The 15217-nt window shown below is 39.2% G+C and overlaps 2 protein-coding genes across 9 annotated transcripts in view; one reads left to right on the top strand and one right to left on the bottom strand.

Annotated features, from left to right (window-relative positions):
* The window catches only part of anks1ab (ankyrin repeat and sterile alpha motif domain containing 1Ab), a 58320-nt gene extending 52994 nt beyond the window's left edge, over nucleotides 1-5326 (top strand). For all 8 annotated transcript variants that reach the window (XR_013098691.1, XR_013098690.1, XM_004547512.4 and 5 more), the window contains one exon: nucleotides 61-5326. Coding sequence is in view for 6 of the 8 variants with exons in the window: in XM_004547512.4 (XP_004547569.3) it covers nucleotides 61-94 (34 nt within the window). In the remaining 2 variants the exon portion in view is untranslated. The remainder of the gene's footprint in view (nucleotides 1-60) is intronic.
* On the bottom strand, nucleotides 4413-14918 carry LOC101478938 (T-complex protein 11-like protein 1). The gene is made up of 10 exons (XM_004547518.4): nucleotides 14580-14918; nucleotides 13838-13928; nucleotides 13583-13712; nucleotides 13356-13476; nucleotides 12016-12236; nucleotides 11147-11283; nucleotides 9182-9363; nucleotides 8666-8847; nucleotides 6916-7088; nucleotides 4413-5877 (listed from the first exon to the last, which is right to left on the bottom strand). The coding sequence occupies exons 2-10, from the start codon at nucleotides 13914-13916 to the stop codon at nucleotides 5645-5647; spliced, it is 1458 nt and encodes a 485-aa protein (XP_004547575.1). The 5' UTR covers nucleotides 13917-13928; nucleotides 14580-14918; the 3' UTR covers nucleotides 4413-5644.
* Nucleotides 14919-15217: the final 299 nt, after the last annotated feature.

Below are 15217 nucleotides of genomic sequence, written 5' to 3'. Positions count from 1 at the left end.
CAATTGTTTGGTTGTTTTGCCTCTCGACAGTTATAATTTTTTTTCTTTCTCCATCTGTAGCCTGTCCTGTCTTACCAGGCATCTACCACTGTGAAGCACTATGAGGAGGCTGCTTTGATAGCATGGGATGCAAGATGGACAATTAATCAATGAAAGACAAAACAGCAACATGCAGCAAACAACTTGTGTTTTCTTTTTGTTGTTGTTGGGGTTTTTTCTACGCATTTGTACAATACTCATAGAAAGACCACAAGGAATCGGTCACGAATCTAATCACTGATGTCTGGACTCAAAACGGACCAAAAACTGAGACCTCGTAAACTCACACAAATACACACATACACACCCAGAAGGACAATATCAAGGACAACAGCCTTACTTCATTACGGTTATCTATAATCAACTAAAATCCCCTAACCTGCCCGAACACCACCACCCAACAACTGCACGCCTCCACCCTGCTTCTAAAAGACTTTAAAGGCAAAAAAGAAAAGAAAAAAAGGCAACACTTCTTATTTCCTGCTGTATTTAAACTGACTGTGACTAGCTGGGATGACGTTGATGCAGAGATGGTACAGTTTTTGTCAGGATGAGTCTTTGCTCTGGCCTTGTACTGCCCAGTGCCTCTCAGCAGTCGTGGTAGCACTGAGAGCCTGAAAATCACAGCTTCTTCTTATTGTCAGTTTAAACAAAGAAAGAAAAATGAAAAGGAACACTGTGTTTAAAAACATGGCACTATCCCTTTTAAGACCTTGTTTTCTTTTTTTCTTATGGTGCAAATTTGACATTCGTGGATTTTTGTGATACTTTTTGATAGACGGGGCATAACTGAAATGTGGGTTGGGGGGAATGATTACGAAGGGATTGTAAAGAATCCCAACATTACTACCAGAGGCAAAAAAAAAAAACCATAAACAAAACGTAAACAAAGTTTAAAAAAGAATATTGGGTGTATTAATGAGCCTCTAGCACAATCTGATGCACATATCCCGTCATAGCATCTTATTATCATGATTACTTGAGTAGGTATCCATGCTGTTTCACTCCAGTTTAGAATTAGGTACAGTACATGCAAAGTGTGTTACTTTGAGGGGGTGAAAAGATTTTATTCCACTACATTAAAAGAGCCAAATCTAAATGTTGCTCTGGTGTCGTGTTAATGCGAGTGGATTTGTAATGCTGAGAGCGTGGTACCATTTTTTTTTTCTTAAAAGATTTTCCTCCTGCACTGTGACTGAAAAAAAAGGTCGTCGTGAAGTCGACACATATCTGTGGGTTCTCCCCTGTGTGCACTACCTGCTGTGCGTGCTGTATGCCTTGTTTCTGTCTGTCCTCATGGGAGTTTGGACTCTTACATCACTGGCCACTGTCCTTGTTTTTTGTGTGCTGCGGGAGAAGTGAAGGATTGAGCTCGTGGAGGCTGACTGATTTTATTTTTTTTATTACGGTGTAACCGGCCTGCGTGCGGTACCGTGGCTGTGTCATTGCCACTCTGTTTCTGACTGTTAACTGTTAGCTTCCACTGATGATTGCATGTTGGCAGTGTGTTTGTGTTTTCGTACCCTTTGATGCACTTGGCCTGAGCAGTCTCTCTGTATGTACCGTAGCAGTGTCTCGTCTCCTCTCACTCACCTGCCATTCGCTTTTTACGTTCCCTCTCCCCGTCACACGCCAACTCAGCGCTTCACCCTCATTTCGTTTTGCCATCGTCGTCCAACATTTTGTCACGTATGTTCTCCCATTCTGTGTGTCACCGAAACAACCTGCTCTATTATGGATGCACAATATAAAAGCATTACACTTAAATGAGCAGCAAGCTATTTAAAGCAAGTTTTGGTGGCATGATATCGCTGTGCATGTAACCGCTCTTTTTAACATTGGTGTTTTCCTTGTGTAGCTCGCCCCAGCGTTCAAGTTTCCGGATACCAAGCTGTGAGTTGAAGGGGAGCAGCCGATGCGAGTGTGTTTGTGTGTGTTGAGTTATAGCGGGCAGAGCAGTGTGAAAGAGCTAGAGAGAAACTGAGAGGTAAGCCTTATGCAATGTGCAGGGCCAAACCAGCGCTTACTCTGACATTTAGATCTCACTCCGTATATCCCCTGCTCCTCCACTGCCCCTGAGATGAATCCCAACACAGACTAAAAGGTAAACCGGTAGTCCCACATCACTGGCTAAACAGGACCTGTGTATCACTCCTGTCTTGAGAAAGGTCACTCAGAAAGGTCAAGTCTATTTCCTGGCCTCCGTGTGACTTTCTGATCTTGTTATGTAGGTACTGTAATGTTTAGAGCACTGTAGACCATTAATGATATAGACCATTAATGAGCATTTCTATTGATTCAGGTCTATTGAAAATGTGGGAATTATTATTAAAGGGTAACAAAATGTAGAGGAAAAGAAAAAAAACTGTACCAGCATACAATGCTTTGCCCATGTTTCTGGACAGAGTATGGTTTGTCAATGAAAATGTGATACTGTTTCAAATTTCAAAGCAATATTATATTAATGACATTAAATAATACAAAGACTAAAGAATCCCTCTCACGTCTGTTGTCAGCATTGATTTCTTTTATATGGCTGAGTAGTTAAAAGCAGAAACATTACACCAGCTGTTTAAAATTTAAAGTGACAAATACAACAAACATGGTAATTAATGTACAATTATACTTTCACTCTTTCTCCTGCCAAAGAGATTAGTGGGTGGTGCAACTTTTTATTCTAAACAAACGATTAGCCCCCAGTCTCTGTTTCTCTCATGTCTCCAACTGCATTCAAGTCAGAGCCAAGCATCCAGGTGCCTGGTGAAAACACACACACACACATCAGTATTCAACACAGTAAACGTAGCATTTGCACAACATGAAGAAACATTTTTCTGTCAGGTATATGTTTATCAGTTCTGTTGGGACGTATAGCAAAGTCAAAGTTAAATGAGAATTGCCTGTCCTTTTTTTGCATGTTTTTGCTAACCGTATGAATACAATTCTTCAAAACTGGCATTGTTTTAGAAATGTTTTATTTTAGCTACATTCCAGCTATGGGTATACATTTAATTTAAATAGAAAATGAAAAGCTGACTCTTTAAAATGCATGTTGGGTCATTCTGCATAGCTCTCGAACCTAACAGCTCAGTCACACTACAGTAAAAGCAGGGAAAAAAATTGCCCATTGCTTTGTGTTTGAATCCATTCGTTTATTCAGTTTTTGCAACTGGAGACCGATTGACTATAGTTGTGGCGACCAAGTGGTCAACCAGAGGTTGAGCGTGTAGCACCCTAAACCTCTGGACAAGCACACTGGACTGCAAGACGACTGCATTGGTCACCGATAATCCCCAGAAAGTCAAATAATTGCCATTTAATTTATAAACGCAGACAGACTGGCAAACAATCTGAGTTAGTCTACTCTGATGAGTACAACCTGCCTGCTGTCCTGCAGCAACTATGTAAGTATTTGAGGAGGAATTTCAAATCTATGAGGGGCTTGCTGGGCCCCACTGAATATAAGTTAATGTTGGTTTCTGTTTAATGAGAATTCCTGAAGCATTTGAGATTTTCACTCATTTATCACATTTAATTGCTGTATTTTCACAAACGCAATGTTACTGCGAACTTAACTCCAGTCAGCCACAAACTGATAGCAGACTGGCTGTGCTGCAGTCAGATTCCAACGTGATGCAATAATTTTGGTCGTGTCATGGTCTCCTACCACTGCTTTTCCTAGTGTGACTGTAGCATGAAGTATTAGAAAGCAACAAAGCAACACTGGAAAAAGTTAATATAAACTTTATCTTTACTGAAATTGATTGACTGAATATAAAAGGTGGATGTAGATAGGGGTGGATGAATCTGATATTTGGATCTGCTACCAATGGGTCATTCTGTTCAATTTAAATCTAGATTTTACTGAATTAATTTCATTTCTGTGTTTCATGAGTCAAAAGCATGGAGGAAGCTAAAAGCAAAGAAATAGGAGTTTATTTATGACTTATAAGTTAACTTATTTGCTGAAAAGCTCAGACTCGGATGCTTTCTCTATCAGCTTCTCTCTCTTGTTTGCTCACTCTCACTGGTCCTCACTCTTGTTATGCTCAGTGTAACACTTGTTAAAAAGCTTTTATTGCATTACTACAGTAACATACAGTAACATGTTGTCAGCTCCATGTGGTATTATTTCATCTCATGTTTCTGTTATTGGCTTTACCCCACGCATGCATAAAAGGTGTGCTCACAGTGACAGCAGGTAAAGGAGAAGTTCATTTGAATTTCATTTATATAGCGCCAAATCACAGCAGTAGTAGCCTCGAGGCACTTTGAGAAGTGTCACTGTAAAGTATGCAGTGGTCACTCGCAGAGCTAAAATAAGACTAATTTGAATAAATTAGACGGATAACATTTTATTTATGAAAAGTATATTTGAAAGTATAATAAGTCTTTTATTAAAAAACAAATACAAGTTACCAGGTATCGTATCATCACAATTGGGTGCATCACTAAGGTAGCGACCAATGAAATCACCAACTGTCTGCTTCTGTATTTATAATTATTATTTATTGTATGAGCGGGGGGAAAAAACTGTATAGTTGTGACCAAATCTGTTTTTGTACCAAGATTGTGGATTAAACATGAGAGTCAATGGAGACACAAGTGGTCACTAAAGGAACTGCAGTTTTTCCTCACTTGTACACTGTCTGACTTTGACTGCTTCCAGAATTGGCCCCTGCTGGCCATTATAAAGAATCTAGGTTTAAGGCGTTTATGCACTGGCTTTACTTTATAGACCCCAGGGCTATGTCCATCTTTTTTATACAGTTTGTTAATGGGTTACAAAAATAGTGCCAGAAGCAAATAAAAGGGCACAAATTGGTTTCTGAATACTTCCTTTGCTTGTTGGCAGTCAGCTATAGCACAGTCACTCTAAACATTTGAAATGTTAGCGTGTACATACATTTAAAACAGGACTCTTGTAAGCTTCACTACAATAACATGTAATGGGGGAAAAATACTAAAAACCGTATTAGTATTTTTTGAAAAGAAAAAAAAATACAGATTTTAAAATAAGACCTCTTTAGGATTTAACTTATCCCATTGTATGTGCATCCTGTAACAGTTTTTTTCTGAAATATTGCTTAAAATGTAACAAGGTGAACGATAATTTCTTTCAAGCTCACGTGTTTTCATGTCTTTGAATGGCTGGTGGAAAAAATATATCACTTTGGTATTTGTTTAGTAGAACATACCCGCTCCAATGTCAACGACTGAAAGAAACACAAGTATATTTTTGATTCAAGAAGAAAAAAATAATAATAATAAAAATATTGAAAAGGTGCATGCTGTCTTTGGTAAGTTACTCATAAACATTTTTCAACATGAAGAGCTACATATTAAAGCTTAAGTATTATTTACAGACTCATCATATGTTCTTTGGTGCTCTGATTTCTAAAACCATTCACATTCAGCGTCTTAAAATGGCTAAATATAATAATTATAGCTTTCACCTGGGTCAGAATTACTAAAATTTCTTTCACGTGTTTGTTTTTTTCAAGGCAGTAAATATGTATAAGGCAACACAGGATTTTGGTTCTGTGCCTTTGTTTCTTTAAATTGCCTAAGAATGTAGCTACAAACTGAAAGGGTCAGCCTCAGTTTAGCGCGAGTCCTCCCCAGCCTCGGCCCCTACTGGCTGGAACAGCAGTTTCCTGAGGATGGGCGCATAGAAGGGACCAAAGACTGTTTGGTTGAAGTGGACGATTCGCCCAAAGGCCGTCCCCAGCTCAACTAGCTCAGCACTCAGCAGCCCGAGGGGAGCAGGCAGCTCTGGACTCCTTTTAGCAGGGCCGCCCCGCAGCGTGTCCTGGAGGAAACCCTGTACCCTTTCTCCTGTTTGATGGAGAGAAGGAGGGAGAGAAGTCAGCTCTGCAGCAGCACACATCCAAGTTTAAACAGAGATTATCTAAACTCAGCAGCATTAAAGTGCAGGAACATGTACTTATCTATCTTAATGAAAATATTTTTCCAGGACCGCTTTTTTTTAAACCACTCTGTTTGGCCAAGTTATCCTAAATTTTAATGAAGTAAGAACTTAACCAAAAACCTGATGCCTTCTCAATGTCTTTGAGGACACACTGGACATCATGCCAACATATGCCAAGTTTTCAGCTAATAGCTCTTGTTGTTTATAGATTCAACTGAAGATATGGGAACAGGCTGCTAATAACAGTGTGACAAACACTGGTTTGTCCCTTAAGTGCTTATTTGAATGACTCATAAGTCAGGTTCAAGTGGTTTAACAAACAAAAAATATTCCTGTGAAAATGGTCAGGTACAAGGAGTGGACAGAAAATGAGTGGAAAAAGCAGCCAATAGTCAAAGCACACGTTCAAAAGACCTTCAGAAAGCGTGGAGAACCATTGCTCAAGACCACTACAATAAAGTCTGGCTTTTCGGAAGCAATATATAAAGAAATACAGAGTAGATGCTTATCTGTATTATAAATATTATAATCTTATAATATATAAAATACAAGATAATATTTCTTTTTAAAAAGAAGGAAAAAACATATGCAAATACTCTGTAGTTTTTATAATAAATACTTTGAGGATTTATTTTTCAAGGAACATGATCTGCGTCAACATCCTGATATCACCATGGTCTTTCTTGTGACATTTTACACAAATAAAAAAGATCAAATTAACTGATTAGTTTAATCTGTCCATTGAAAATTGTGATTCTCCAAACATGAGTTTTTGCTACGTAAAATATACTTCTTTTAAAAATGTTTTTCCAGTAACGGTAGTCTATAATGGCCATTTTTTCCACTCACACCTTACAAAACGTAAACAGCTGACATTATATAGTAATACACACTGATGTAAGTCCAATATGTGGATATATTTCATTTCCCCCATCCTGTCTTACCTATAAGCACGCAGACTGGGTTGTTGTGTTTCCACAGCTCAGATATTTGTCCCTTCAGCAGATCCTGGCTCTCCTCCGGCAGGGCTGCTCCTCCCTGAGTAGCCAGCGCTTCAGACATCTGCTGCAATACTATCTCCCCAATCCCCAACAAGGCCCCCTTCAGGTCAGCTTCCCTGTAGCACCAGAAACCGGCATCAGACCAACCATCAGCATTCTTCATCAGACATATATTGTCTCACAGGCCTACGCATCTATGCACAGGAACTGATGGAAGTAATAAAGGAGTTCTCCAAGAGCAGGATTTTGATTAAAGTTCCTCTCCTGCCCATTGATTAAACTCCTACAAACTCATCTTTGTTTTTCACAATTACACATTTGTTTCCATGAGTGCACTCCTTAAAATGGCTTAAATATAATTCTACACCCTTGCCTCTTTTTAGTAGATGCGTATTTATGAAAATGCAAATTAGTGTCGTCTTCTGTGCCCTCTCACCTCGTCTGCTGCTTGCCTGCTGCTGAGGCATATCTGCTTTGCTCTGACAGTTAACACTGAAAGACTACTTTCTGCTATGCAATGATAAAACTAACGTAGGAGTAACTGAGCCACAGATGTTTGACATGGAAATAGATTTTGAAGAGCAAATGCCAGATTGTCTGGAACTCAATTTTTCAGAACAGCTTCTACAGTGTTAGAAATTTTAAATTAGAACTATTATCCTCATTTAGACTCCATCATTTTAAAGTTGGGGAAGTTCAAAATATTCCTTACTCCACTTCTACTACTTCTACTATCTCAAACAAACAGTGTTAGCTCCTCTAACTCTAAGACCACGCTCCCTTTTAAGCCAACTTTCTTCTGACTGGCTGTCGCTGTCAAACAGACGGTTTGAACAGCAGGTAGGTGGGGCTTCTGTGCTCACAGGCTGCGCTGTGACCATATTAAGGATACCTGCTCTTGTTGACAAAATTTAGAGCCAGAGTTTAAAAAAAACACAACAAAACAAACCAATGTCTGACAAAATTGGAGAACTTGCCAAATATCAAACATTGTTTGTATTTTTTCAAGAAAACATCACAAAATAATTCAAACATTTTTTTTCAAATCTATGAAATTGATTTGAGGTCATCTTCAGCCATGGCGGAGATATGCGGTCTAGGACTGCTTTATTTTGAAACTCTGGTCATGTTTAATATTAGCATCCACCATGGTAACAGTATATGCATAAAAGACAGTCAGGTAAAACAGATCCAGTTCATAGAGTTCATAGATGATCTGAATATTCAGGCTTGATTATAGCTGATAACTCCTCACAAATGTTAGATAAACCTCGTACCCCTAAACAGCTCTAACAAGTTAGCCTCATCTCGCATGCTGATTGGTTCAGTTTTTGAAGTTTGTCAACTATGAATCCAGGCCAAGTTTGAGATATTCATTGTTACAACACACCAAAGCAAAAATGTTCAACCATGGCAATGGCTTCTAATTTTGCTCAGGATTTCTCTTCTGGCGTTTAAATAATGCCTTTTATTGCAGCTCGGACCAGAGTGCAAGCAGACCTCGAACATTACAAGCTGCTGTTCCACATTTATCCGCTAATCATGACACGCCCTCTCTTGAACAGAAAGAATGAGGTTAGCTGGATCTGTTCTGACAAGCTAGTTGCCTCATGTCACCTCCATTGGTTTCTTTCTCATACAATACCTGTTCCCTGTGACAGCCAGTACATGCATCACCACATCCTCCTCTTACCTTGTGTGACTGCCCTCCAGCAGGGCAGTGATGGACTGCCTGAGTTTACCTACAAACCCCTGCAGGGAGAAAACGACGCGGCCGCACTGAGCGTTAGTCAAGAGCAGCACCGACGCCTCCAGGACCAACATCTGGAGCCGCTGACCAAGAGCATCCAGGCGGGCCCGATCCATCAGGATGGTCTGTGTGTGGAAGGCAGATTGGGGTCACAAGGGGGCAATGTTTTCCGCATAAATATGAAATCAATACCTCAATAAAGAGTCTAATGGTTATAACCCTAAATAAGATTGCGAAGCCACAGGTAATTGATGAATTTCCAGGGGTCATAGAGTATATAAATGCAAACTGTCATGATTCATCAATTATATTAATGCAGCGTCTAAAATCAGTTCACATGCTTTTAACCAGTGAGGAGGAATGGGTAGGCAAACTGAACATTCCCTCATAATCAATAAAATATCACCGGGTCCGATGAAAAGCATGGGCGTGATGTAATTTTTTCAGACGGTAGCTGACCTCAGGGTATTTCTGGTCCTGTGGGTCCCAGTGGAGAAGACGTATGTAGGCCCGGTTGAGGACAGCGGTGGGGCTGAAAGGACCGCGGCTGTCAGGACCGGGAGAATCAGACTGCGCCTCACACGGCGACACCACCTCAGACGCTGCTGTCTGAAGCCAAGCAGTGGTATTGTCCAAAGAATCTGAAGAGAAGTGACAAATTATGAAATGATTAAGAATATACTAAAAAACTGAAACTACACAGATGAGACCGACTAAGTGAATCATGGATTTTAGTGGCTACTGAGCGAGACAGAGCCATAGACTGTTCATTAAAGATGGATGTAGCCATGGTTATGTCACTGTGGTTTGTCAAGCCTCGAGCTGAGCATTTTCACCATCCCCATTTTAGACTTTGTGATGATTGAGGCGGAGATCGACTGAGAAACTGAGCAATAACTCCATGCAACTTAAAGCATCCCCTGCTTTATCATCAATTTTTAAACTAATGAGACCATCATTTAAAAAAATAAACATGCTCTATTCAGTAGAAACTAGAAACTCATGTAGGGATTAGCTGTGAATTCATACTTGAGTTATTTTGCTAAAACTGCGTTTACCTTGTATGTGTTTGCACTTATTATTTACATATTTAAATATGCACCTTTAAAGCACAATAATTTCTTAAATTTACCTCTGTGGTTTTCCCCACACCTACCTTAGTCTAAGACTGTGGTGCTCTGTTAAAAAGTCAATCATCTCCATCCCACTTTGTCTTTTTATGAAGAGTAATCTATCAGCATATATTGACCTTTTATGTTACATTTGCAATTGACCTGGGACTATAGCCTTGGAGTTAAGTCTGTGGAACTGGTGTCGGATGTGGTGGAGGAGCTGGACCCAGTAAAAGGTGGTTTCTGGTTAGAGACAGCTGGTGAAAACCTGATTGCTGTGATGACTCTAGAACAGGGGTGTCCAACTCCAGGCCTCAGGGACCAGTGTCCTGCAGGTTTTAGATGTGTCCTTGTTCCAACACAGCTGATTTAAATGGCTAAATTACCTCCTTGACATGTCTTGAAGTTCTCCAGTTCTTTTGCTGCTCTTAAAAAGGACCCGTCTCGTCTTCTCCTTTTCCTTGACATGTCACTCGATGACACTTGGAATACGCTCCAGTAATCCCAACAAAGGCTTCACATGGGATTGCACCAAGTGTCTCTCCCAGGTGATAAAACTCTTTTGCTTAACTCATGATCTTGCTTACTATTTAGACTTTTCAGTATTTAAACTACTCACCAGAGTAGTGAAAAAAAATTGTTTGGCAAAAATCTCCCACTGCAGATAAATTTTTTTAATCCTGAAAATCAAACCACGGGGAGTTACACGATTCTAATTCCCATTTTGACCACTTGGGGTCAATATCCTAAATGGCTGTTACTGATTATTTGTCTAATGACTCCATAAGCATGGTGTCTACTCTGGAGTTTATTAGATGAAACAATTACATTAAAAAACAACCCAAAACAAAACAACTAAGTGTGGATGTGAGACTGTGTGGTTCTCTTTGTCAGCCTTTTGTAAAGGCTGACTCTGACTATATGACAGCTGGGATAGGCTGCAACTCCCCCCATGACCCTAAGTTGGATGAGCGATTAACAAAATAAATGGATGGATGCTAACATGGCTTATTCAGCACCAGTGACTGTCACGCTGCCAGTTACTCTGATTAGCCAGCGCTACAGAAGCAGAGTACATGAGCCAAAAACTCAGTTCAGGGATTGGCTGTCCCACTCCTTACCCAATATATGAGAAGCAGAAAAATGGCAGGATGGTACTTTAGAGAGACGAGGGTCAAAAGAGGTTCAATTGAAAACTGAAATATCTAGCGACCATAAATGTAGCACTCACAAAGTCACCTTTATCATCTATCACTCGTTGCACCAGTGAAGTTGAAGATTGAAGAGTGCTGGAAATGAAATCCCTTCTCACCTGGCTGCTTGTCCAGGATCTGCTGGAATTTCGCCCGCTCGTACTGTATGGCCTGCTGCATGAGATGAGGCCTCAGGCTTTGAATGGTGAAGTTAACCATGTCGGTCTTCATGAGACCCAAGACACGGAAGATCTCCCTGGGAGGAATAATGTTTGAGTAAAACCTTTTTTGACATTCTTGGAAATAAGGTAACCTCAACCACTAGAGGGCAGAATTTTAATAGGCGTTTGGAGATGTTTTAAACAGTGGATACTTTAGCTCTACATGCATTTCCTCAAGAAATAGCAGGTAGAGCAAAGGACTTGCCCAGTTAAGTAAAGGTTACACAACTCACAGCATCATCATGTGGCGCAAAGTGGTATTACATGATAGTACAGCTTGGCCAAAGTTCAATTTTAGTTAATATCTCTTCAGCACAACATATAGATGCTTTGGATATAAATTAATAGATTTGCATCTTTATATTGTTTAAATAGATTTAGTTAATTCTGGTGGGATTTATACTATTTTTAAAACAAGAATTTACAAGCACTTTTAAATATTTGCACATACTGAAGATTATTTTTAGTTCTAATTGGACATTATGAGAGGTATTACTGCAGAACGGAGCATCCAAACTCACACCAACTGAAAAGAAGTTTGGATTTATCTTATATTGGTACTGCATTACTAAGCAGAAAACTGATCAGTGAATGTATATTAATTCGGTTTTACGTTACATTTCATGGTAATAATGTGGTCTGCAAGTGATGTCATTACAGGAATACAGCTTGCTGCATGCTGGATTTTAAACAGGGCCACAGCCTGCCACTGATTCCATGTCAGACACAAGTTTATTCGCTGCAGGTGTTGTTAACCTGCTTCTTACCTCAGGAGCTCCACAGGTTCCTTGAGATCCCGCAGTGCTCTGACTTCTGGGTCGCGCACCGGAGCACATAAAGATGCCATGGTGTTGATAACGAATTCCGCCAGTCGGTGGAGGTCCAGAGCCCCGTGGTCGACCTCCTGCCCAATCAGATCCATATCCAGCACCTCGTCAAGCTGAGACCTCAGTCTGACGTGAGCAGGCAAGAGCAGGGACTGAAGCATCTAATGTGAAGAAAAATGTCTGTTTTCACTAACATGTTATGTTTTGTTTCGAAGTATTCAGTTTATCCAGTTCTTTTAATATAATACACTGCAAACACTCACTTGGAACTGTTTTTTAAGTCTATTTAATAAAGATTTAGCTACTACCAAGTTTACAATCCCTGGGCAGATAAACACAATCTTAAACAAGCTATAAAATACAAGCACACATCTAAGATAAAAGTAGAGTAGAATATGGGTTTGATTAAAGATGACATGGCCAGTTTCTTTCTGTTTTTTTAATTTCTTCTCCTTTTTTTTTGGAATCAAAAGAGAAGATATGAAAATCTACATATGTGCTCAAGGGATCTTATTCCATTTCTTATTTAAATTTACAGGAAATAGAAGATTGTGCAAAGACAGAGCTTCTCTAAGTAAATGTACACTCAAAGCAGCCAAACCTGAACCTCTCATCTGTTTTAAATAAATCTGTGCAAACCTTGTGGAGGCGCAGTAGTGTGACTATATTAAAGATAAACATCTGGGTATATATGTTGGGGTTCCCAGAAGCTACAAATACACTTTGCAGTGACCTAATATTTCATCTCAAAATATGCAATGTTGTTTTTTCAGTATGATCAAAGAAATGAACTGGATAATCACTTCCCTTGTACTGTATATTTTAAATCACCAACATTTTCATTCAATGTAAGGCACAAAGATTTCATCAATTTTGAAATTCTGAAACAAGCAGCTTCTTTCTTGTGTGAAAAGGACTGGGACATCTGCCCACAACAGGATTTCTACACATCAAAGTGATGTATAAAGGACTGCCACACAGTTGCCAAACCCAATTTGTTGTAATATCATTGTGACGTGTATTTCTCTGATTTTTCTGTTTTATGTCACTTTAAAAATGACTTTTTAATTGGTACGAAAAAACCCCTAAAAGATCTAAAATGTAAGATTTTTTTTGTCTTCACATTTCTTATAAACCTGAATATTTTTGACAGCATCATAACAAATACATTGTGAATTAAAGTAATGCTTTATTGATCAGATAGCGCTAATTTCTCCTTTTGTAAGGTTGGTGATCATGTTTGTGCTTTCCTTTTGACCCTTACAATGCCAGATACTCACAGTTTTGACTTCCTGCAGCAGAAGGACAGCGTGGCTGTAGTTTGGAGGATCGCTGTTCAGCTGCTCCTGAAGACTGTCCCAAAAGGCCCGGTGAACGATTTCTGTCACTCTACCCTCCAGGCTGCAGACAAGCAGATTAAAAGAACAGCTCAAGGGTAAAAACACTCATTAATATAGGAACTAAGAATAACCAAGGTCACTGTAGATGTGGTTAAGTGTTTTCTTGCCTGTCTGTAGAAGGATTTCGGGGTTTGAAGCAGAAGTCTCTGTTCACCACTATCTCATGTGCAAGACTCATGTTGGAAACACAATTTTCCAGCTCCATTAGACTGGATAATGAGGCAGTGGGTGGGCTCCCTGACACCACAGACAGGACACACACACCCACAGATAATTAAAACTGCCACAGTGGTAATATTTCAATTACTAATGGCCCCTGAATGTGCCTGAAAACAATAACTGCTGTAATAACTGCCACGTACCTGTTGGAGAGTCAAGTTTTTCCAGACAGGGAAGGTCAGCAGGGGAATCATCAGTGGCTCCCTCTCTCTGATTTGGCATTTCAGAAGAAGTCTAGACATTTAAATCACTCGTTAACGTGGTACAAATAGTCACTTTTGTCAGGTTTTAACTACGCCTCCACTCAAAATGGTCATGGTTGAGACTGTTCGTCAATTGATTAACAATCAAGCAACAGTTTTAGTCATATTTTAATGAGAAACAGCACAGCTACAGTTTCAAAGATTTGCCCTCTGGTTTGGGGACTAGTGATCAAAAAGAACATAAAGTGTGACTACTTCTAGGAAATTATAAGGGGTTTTCATCTTTTTCTATAAATGTACAATAGTCCTGTATCTATATTCAACTCTATCTATATAAACACACATTTTTCTATATTTATATATACACACATACATATGTACACACACACACACACACACACACTATAGCAACTATTGATATAAATATGTTTATTGATATAAACATAAATATTTAGGTTAAACATTATTTATTAGGAAAAAAAAGAAAACTAATGAAGTTGGGTACAAGGGTAAAATTGGGTACACCTACACTCCACACACAGAAAATGTACTATTACATGTGTACATTAAAGTATTAACAAAAAAATTACATAAAATAAAATGAGTAAAAATGTATTTATTAAAGTCAAAAATAGGACTACACAGAAATGAAAATATGACACCTTTCTAAAAGCGAACTTACCTGTTGCTGTTATTTAAAGAATATAGTATAGGTTTTAGAGGTGAGTAGTATGTTAGAAACGTTACAGTGTTTCTTTCCGCAGTTTAAAAACCTCCAGTTCAAAACGTCGTTTCAAACTTGGACTAAACCATTTTCACCAATAAGGGGGGGATGGTTAAACAATGATAGACGCCTTTCCTGTTTCACAGCAACATCTATCCTGTATGCGTGGCTGTGGTCACATAGAAAAATGCAGCTATAAACATAATAAACCATTGAACTAAACTATTTTCTACCTTGAAAAAGACATTAAAAATGCCGCTACTTCTTTTGGTTTCGTCCGTTCTCAAATCAAAACAGTGGGCGTGTCTGTGCTGCAGTTTTCTGTACTGTACGCTGCTCGTCTCTGCGTCTGAAACAAAACTAGAGCTACCTGTTTCTTCATTATAGTTCGGTGGAAACAAAAAGGAAACCGCCCGTCAGCCATTGTACGAAACGTTATGAGAGCTCAACACCTGGAAATATCTTTGTTCCAATTTCGAGAAAGAGCAGGTACACAGCTTAGGAACGTGAACCGTCAACCAGTGCGTTATACCGAACTACTCAAATGCTGCACCAGTACTTTTAAAAGGCCTGTTCTAGAATTACTAATTTTTTTG

This window comes from Maylandia zebra, linkage group LG5 (genome assembly GCF_041146795.1).
Source record: "Maylandia zebra isolate NMK-2024a linkage group LG5, Mzebra_GT3a, whole genome shotgun sequence".
In the NCBI taxonomy this organism is placed as follows: Eukaryota; Metazoa; Chordata; class Actinopteri; order Cichliformes; family Cichlidae; genus Maylandia; species Maylandia zebra.
This window is presented reverse-complemented; position numbering and strand designations above follow the sequence as displayed.